The sequence below is a fragment of the Eptatretus burgeri genome, chromosome 18 (genome assembly GCF_056783735.1).
Source record: "Eptatretus burgeri isolate ZD-2024b chromosome 18, Ebu_testis_v1, whole genome shotgun sequence".
NCBI classification, from domain to species: Eukaryota; Metazoa; Chordata; class Myxini; order Myxiniformes; family Myxinidae; genus Eptatretus; species Eptatretus burgeri.
Genome location: NC_140978.1, coordinates 25,544,249 through 25,552,214, shown reverse-complemented (window position 1 = coordinate 25,552,214; position 7,966 = coordinate 25,544,249). Strand labels below are relative to the sequence as shown.

The 7,966-nt window shown below is 51.8% G+C and overlaps 1 protein-coding gene across 4 annotated transcripts in view; it reads left to right on the top strand.

Annotated features, from left to right (window-relative positions):
• Positions 1–990: 990 nt before the first annotated feature.
• The window catches only part of LOC147008759 (RIB43A-like with coiled-coils protein 2), a 77,421-nt gene continuing 70,445 nt past the window's right edge, over positions 991–7,966 (top strand). Inside the window, exons 1-2 of one of the 4 annotated variants that reach the window (XM_085863478.1) lie at positions 991–1,126; positions 2,499–2,580. In XM_085863478.1, the coding sequence (XP_085719604.1) occupies positions 1,073–1,126; positions 2,499–2,580 (136 nt within the window). In that variant the 5' untranslated portion in view covers positions 991–1,072. Of the gene's footprint in view, positions 1,127–2,014; positions 2,376–2,498; positions 2,581–7,966 lie in introns of those variants that run through there. The other 3 variants (XM_085863481.1, XM_085863480.1, XM_085863477.1) reach the window with 3 other exon arrangements.

Below are 7,966 nucleotides of genomic sequence, written 5' to 3'. Positions count from 1 at the left end.
TCCACCAATGCAACTCCTCACAAACGAATGTTTACTCACCAGCGACGTTATGTTGACGGCCAATCGGTGCCCAACTGGCTAACCCATCCCGGAACAGTGTTCATGAAACGCCCGGTACGACAAAGCAAGTATGAACCCATGGTGGAGTGGGTCGAACTCATCGGTACTAATCCAGAGTATGCTCATGTCAGACTCCCGGATGGCAGGGAGACCACTGTGTCGGTTCGCCATTTGGCTCCCTCAGGTACTCCTCCCGCAGGTACACCACCATCTGGCACTCCTCCCTCTGACATCCCCTCCCCAGGTGTTCCCCCCCCCAGGAACTCCACCCGGGAACGGTGGCGACGAAGCTGCCGCGTTCCACCTGAGAGCGATCGAGGAGTCATCCCCGGCACGAGTCGAGGCTCACCAAGAGGATCGGAAGCCTCCCTCAAGTGAAACCACCATTTACTCCCGGAGAGGTCGACGGATAAAACCCCCTCGCCGACTCGATCTGTAAAGGGGATTATCGGCATCCTCGATGCTCATGCTCCTATATGCTCATTATATCATATATCGATGCTCATTACCATGCTCCTACAACTCAAAATAATCCTCACTGCTTGGCATGTATGCTTCTGTAGTTTAAATAGTTCGTGTTGCTTGAAATGTATACTCCTATAGTGCTGAAGTAATCATGGTGCGTTAGTTGGGCCTCTAGTTATATTTTAAAGACGGGGAGAATGTGGTGAATTGAAGGTCGTGACACGCGATCACATGTCGCGCGGCTCGAGCACGGGATAGATAAAGCCAAGTCTCCGCACGGACGGGGTGATTGTCCCAGGGGCAGTCATTTACAGCGGCGGTTCACTTGGTGCTCGTTGAATGGTGATAATTGAGAGTATATCGGACTCCGTGCTTATGCTGATTTATTTTGCGGTGATTAATTGCACATGTATGCATTACTGCTTATGTACTCCTTGCTGCACCTGTATTCCCTGATGTGCCCGTAGAAGCGGCTTCAATCAAATGGAATAAAGCCTACACTCTGAAGGTTCTTCCCTCGCTTTCATTTCAAAAACTACATGAGAAGATGGACAAAGCGTTCTTCTTGAAGGTTGCCTACATTGCAGGTTTCTATGTCGAGGTGAATTCCTTGAATTTGTCACTTTTGTGCCCATTAGTTGATATCAAGCCTGGTGTTGGCTTTACGGTGAAGGTGGCTGCCTTATGATCTTAAGGTCTTGAGTTTGAGCCCATGTCGTGTCATTAACCAACACCAGGTGGGTTGATTCAGCCAGCCTGGTGTTGGCGCAGTGGTTAGGGCAGCGGCTTGGAATCCAAAAGGTCCTGAGTTCAAGCCCAGTTGGGCCACTGAATTAATACACCAGGGGGTTGACTCAGCCTATCATCCTTCCGAGGTCGGCGAAATGAGTACCAGTGTACTGGGCCGGTGTATACCCCGGTTAAAATAGGTGTACCATATCCCTGTGTCGTAAGAGGCGACCAGGGTAGCGTCAGGAAGGGCATCCGGCGTAAAACATGTGCCAAATCACAATGCGGATAATACGGATGATCCGCGGTGGCGACCCCTAACGGGAGCAGACGAAAGAAGAAGAAGAAGAGGTGGGTTGATTCAGCCCATCATCCTTCCGAGGTCAGCAAAATGATTACTAGCTTACTGGAAACGGGGGGGGGGGGCATTGCATCAGTGACACAGCCACGCTTCCAGAAAATGATGTAACCAGCAGCCGCAGGCTGCACACACAAAACATAATAATAATAATAATAATGTGATGAAGAATTTTTTTTTTAGTGCAGCTTTGATGGTCCAAATGGAATCTTTCTGCGTGGAAGTTCCTTGTGTGTTCTTTTCAAGTAACCACGCCCACATTCTCATATTATTTTGTTCCTTCCCCACTTCGCTCCGCCCCCACGTGTCTCCGCCCTCCGCTTCACCATAGCCCCTCCCCATATCCCCTCCGCCACGCCCCGCTGCTCTGCATAACTCCGCCCAAACAGCCTCATGCTCCCGTTTCTCTGCTCTTCCCAACAAACGTATCGATCATAAAAACTGCTCCTTTACGTATCAATAATGGTTTAGTTCTGTTGGGAATGTTGAATAGTTCCTGAGAAAAGCAACTTAAAAAAAAAAAAAAAACTGCCTGCTTGCCATGACGTCACCGTTTCGTCGCGTAGCAACAAGAGACGCTGGTAAGGGTCGTGACATTGTGCTGAGAAGAGACGCTCGAGATTCAGAGGATGAATCGCTCATTATGAATCGGTTAATGAGTTTCCCAGAGGAGAGGAAAGAGGCCGCGGCAGTGAACCTGCGCCGGGCGAGGGAGGAGGAGAGGAAGATCCGGATCTTCGACTCAAAGAGGCGCACAATCGGGGCACGTGATCACCTGGGGTTCATTACCTAGACCTTGTCATTGATAACCATCGTACTTCGTGGTGACCCTCACTTTTCCCACTAAGGCTGTTCGTAACCTTTGTGTGTCTGTTTGTCTGCCCAGGTGGACGTGGACTTCCTGAGGCAGCAGGTGCAGGAGAAGCACACACGGACGAACCTGGACAGGGAAAGAGAAGCTGCTTCTGGTAAAGGATCACCATGTTTTGTCTAACATTTGCTGCAGGTCACAGCTTTCCTTTACACATAAACGATCCCGATCGTTTGACTTCTCAATGTGGGTTCGTTCTTACGTCGCCGATACAGATGACGTCACTGACCGGTGCTCGTGAGTGGGAGACCATAATATGGTTTTCGAGGTGGTTGTGTCAAAGAAAAGGCAAATAATTTTAACTTAAAAATAATTATATAATCCGTGCTTTTAATTCACAGACCGTGGTATGTGTGTGTGTGTGTGTGTGTGTGTGTGTGTGTGTGTGTGTGTGTGTGTGTGTGTGTGTGTGTGTGTGTGTGTGTGTGTGTGTCTGTCGAGATACTCCTACAGTTCTGCGTCAATTACATCCAGACTTGCTACATGGGATCAGCATGACCCCAATTCGTGTATTGGGGTGTTTTTATCTTTGTTGGTGGTCTTGGGTCGCGGCAGTGGGGTAAGGATGTAAATTCTCCATGTAAATGTGTATCGTGTAGCGCCGCCTCCAGGTGGGGGAGGGTATTACAAGTCTCCACCATTTACAGTGAGTATTCCTGTCCCCACGTTTTCCAGCACTGTGAGGTGTTTTCAATTATAAGCTGAGGTATGTTTCTGCTTCATGCACGTAAATAGGTTATTATTATTATTTCGAGGCAGTTATCAGTTGCCTATACACCACCCAATAAAGGTATGTGTCAGACGAACGTGTTGCAAGCTTGGAACAAGATCACCCGGACGGCGGGTACTCTGCTCATACAGTGTGTGTATATATATATATATATATATATATATATATATATATATATATATATATATATATATATATATATATATATATATCCTATATATATATATATATCCTATACATATACATATACATATATATATATACACATACACCATATACATATACACCATATATATATATGTATATATGTATATATATTGTTGCGGATTCGAGCCCGCCGGCGTGCTGACGGCCACGTAACTCGAATCGCGGCACGTCGCCCACCGGACGGACAATCCAGTCGTGACCCTCTCGGACTAACGCCGGGAACCAGTCACGGGTGGACCTTTCGGTCTCACCGCGATCGAGCCAATCAGCCCCCGCGTGGGATAGGGTTGCTCGCCAAATTCGACCTACCTAAGTACCCACGCGGAGGGTAGACCGGGCGATCGCACCTCGCCGCAGGTCGACTTCGGACACGGGCCACTTAAGCGACCCGTTCCGTACTATCAGAATAACCGAGCGGTGTTATCGTCGACCTCGACGGTTCGATTAATTATCGGGCGTATTCAGCCCACTACCAACCCTTTATGTGAAGCAAGATGAGGATTCAATGGGAGAAATGACGAAGCGAAGCGGGAAACAGTTCAACACAAAGCACATTTATTCGCGGCACACGGGAAGCACACATATTCAATTCCACCAAAAGCACACAGAAAAGAAAAACACAATTCCATTTACACAAAAAGCAAATATAAAAGCGAAAACACAATGCAGAGCTAATACCAACTACCGAGCACACGGCAACACTTATACAATTCTACTTCACAGACGGCGCCGACAACACATACCCAAAACCAAGGAAAAGAATACCCTCAAGGATGAGGCGGGCCTGAGGCCGAGACCGGGTCGCGCCTACCCGTCTGGTGATGAGACGCGGAGCGGCGATGGCGCCCCAACCCCGCGGGCCTCGCGGACAGTCTCTGGTAGGGGGTGGGAAAGGGGCCCCCTTGGTCGCACTATCTCAGCGCGGGGGGAAACAGGAGGGGGTTGCTGATGCTCGGGGTATAGAGGATTCTTATTGTCCCGCGACGAGCGTCTCCACCTCGGCCAGGTCGCGCTGTCGGCCTCCCTGGGGTGCAGCTCCCTGCACGACGCGAGCACCCCCTCGTCTGCCCTCGCCGCCTCTCCACAGCTCCGTCCCCTCAGTTCCGACTCCAACGCACATGACGACCAGCTCCTTCTTGCCAACTCCACCGCCCGCGAAGTCTTGACTCTCTGTCCCCTCTCGACTCTCCTACTCACTTACTCTCTTCCTCTGACGAACACGGTCACTTTTTATCAGCCCCGTAGCTTCGCCCTCTCATCTTTGACCCCCTCCCTTCGACCTTTCACCTCGCTCCCCATTGGCCCGAGAAAAAGTGGGCGTGAATGCTTTTTGATCCATAAATTTGCATATATCGATCGCCCTCCAACGCCCTGGGGGCGGGGCCAATTCGCCCCTCGCTCGCCGATTGGACGGCAAAAAGTGGGCGTGTGTCGTTTTTGATCCGTTTTTGAAGCACAAAATCCGTGATTTTGTACACGCTGTTCGGCGCGCGCCCTGCACGAGTCCAACACCGGTACCCACAGGCGGCGCAAGAACGGTGGCGATGCGACGGTTGCGAGGTGTGACGTGAAGGTCGTGGCGGTTGTGGTGAAGCGGTGGTTGGTGGTGGTAACAATGGCGGTTGGTCCAAATTAAAGATAGTAAAAGAAAAACGACTATCCTGAAGAGTCGCAGCACGCATAAATGACATGTATTCCCACTAGACAACGGGTTTGGGCCTAACTACACATGTACTTACCGAGATACCTCACCTAAGGGACCTGAATGGTGGTTTGCGAATTTGGTAACCACAACACTACCCCCTCCCCTTTTTACAGACTCGTCCCGAGTCGTCAAATTTTCGTGTGCCATCATGTGTAGTTTTCCCCTAGTACATTTTACCTACGGATCCCTGAGTGCGACATTCATGGTATTCGTGTCCCCAAAATAAATAACCTGAGGGCTGCGTAACTACCTAAACAAACTCACTCACACGGACGACTTAAATAAAATTGCCGGCGCTAAGACAAACATGCTGGGGGCGCACTCATATGTACAGTACATCTTAACCTTAACTTACAAATTTTACACTAAACCATGGCCCAGGATCATTGAACTCTGCAAAAGAAAAGCAGTTAGCAGGGAGCCAGGCTGCCCACATGCAGTCTCTGGCTCAAACAATGCAGGTGACAGGGAACGTGGCTGGCTGCTCACACGCAGTCCAAGGCCTTCCTTTTTGAACTGAACGCAGTGAACCACAACAGTGCATGGGCTGCACAAACGCAGTCTCCGTGCCAGCTCAAGTGGCACACGCAATGAGCACAACGAATGGATGGATGGACACAAACACGGTGCACGGGCCGCCACTGCAGGCCCGTGTTGTAGCTGCCAACAGGGCAGTTCTCGCAGCTTGCAAACTGTTGCCTTGCGGATCCTGGCGCACATGGAAATGAACAGGGGGGGGGGGGCAAAGCAAAAATTGAACGGGGCTGGTGAACGTGGGCAGTGGGCATGGCATGGCAAAGGCAGCAGGCAAACACAGCCCGCAGAAGAACTGGCCGGCACAGGCCTTGAAGTACCACAGCTGCAGATGATCCGGCCGGCATAGGCCTTGCAGCAACACAACAGCTGCCGATCAAGTGGGCCGGCACAGGCCTTGAAGTAACACAGCCAGCAGATGAAGCTGGCCAGCCTTTGCCGTTCAGTGGAGGTTGGTGGAGGGAGTGCGGTGGTGCTGGCCACTTGGAAGGCGGGCTTGGACCTACCTACCTGTCTCCCTCCCAACCTATCACCTTTGCCTGTCACTGTACATACCCACTCCCTTAATTTGTCAAACCCCAATTTAGCCCCAACTTAATTTTTTTTTTTTAAACTCCCTACTATAAATCGTCCCCTAACCCCCTTTATCGTCTTTGTTCGGCTAACCTATTCTGTCACCTAGCCTACTCCCAACCCCTACGTTCCCTTCCCGGAGGGGAATAAGGGAGAGCTAACGTCCTGTGTCGAGGCCCAACGAAGCCTCAGAATGGCCTCCCCAGAGTTCGGCGATCTATAACCCAAGTGGGTCCAGCGGCCCACAACGACAGCGAGGGGATGGATGGTGCGGAGGGGTACATCTCCTAATCTACCCTAACCATTTAACTGTTAAACTACCCCGGGGCTTTCAACAAGCGCCTCTCGCTTAAACTATTGGTTCTAACAACCCAGATTCCCATCGCCTGTGTTGGTGTCCTCACAATTTCGGGCCTCGCCCCCCAATTTTCTCTCCGTGCCCTCACACGGTCTCCTGGCTGGGACACGTGGCTCCCTTTGGCAGGCACGACCCTCTGCCGAATCTCCCACTATGGCACCCCCGGGCACTACACTGCCTCCGAGCCTACCAGCTCCCTAACACCGGGGAGTGCCCCCCATGGCACCTCCCCTGAAACGCACACGTGGCAGGCCGGCCTCCCGGGCCCCTTTCCGAGGGTCACCCGTGCCCACAACACTGCCCACGCGGCTAATGGCGCCCGGGCCCCCGCACCAAGCACGCGCACCCGTGCCCACTACGCTATCCCGGCCCCCATGGGCCCTTGGCCTACCACTGCCGACTAGCCTGGTGCCCGGGGTACCCACTCAGCGATACTCACCTTTCGCAGCCACGCTCCCAAGCCCGTCAACAGGGCTCCTGCACCCCTCCAAATGGGTCTCGAGCCTACTTTCCCACCAACAACAAAACGACCTCCATTTTTCAATTTGACTAACCCAGCTAACTCACTCTACACTGACCCCGGGGTCCCTTGGGCGGGAGTCACTCCTCCCCCCAATCACTCATCGCACCATGCATTCCCCATTCGCTCCACTCACACAGACCCGCTGGCCTCACTCACTCATGTACTCACCTCACAACTTTTCAACACACTCACCGCTGAACTCTGCCATTCTTCTAACTACATCCCCTAACTAACTCGTGCTCCCACGTTGTCCCTTAAACTACAGCACGTTCCTTTTAACACTACGTAGCTAAACTACGTCCCCTCTACACATTCACAGGTCTGTCACTGTCTCCTAATCTCTTTAATCAATTTCCCCACCTAAATCTGGCTACAATCCCTCGAACTAATCCATTCCACGGACTCCATGAGGACTTACCCCTGCCCCATGAAGTCGGTCTCACTAAGCTAACCCTTCCCCCTAACTAGTTTCCATCCTGTGCCCTAGTAAGGGGGTCTTCCACCCCTTGCCCAGGAATCCTGTGCACCCGAAAGTGAGGCTTGCTTTTTTTTTTTTTTTTCTTTACATGCGCAGCACCTGCGCGGCAACTCGCGCACTTTGCACCTGCCCGTGACGTCATGCAGCTGCACGTGTTCCTCGTCCCTCCTTGGACGGTACCATCCGGCAGAGATACCCCTCCTGCCGGATTCCAACCACACGTGCAGCCATGACGTCACCGTGCGCAAAAAAAAAACACAAGCCCCACGTCTCGAGGGGTTCCCCACGCGAACACATGTGCTTTGCCCGTTGGAGCTTAACACACACGATCGCGTGGAGAACCCGTCCCGTCCAAATCCGTCATCCTGCCTAAAC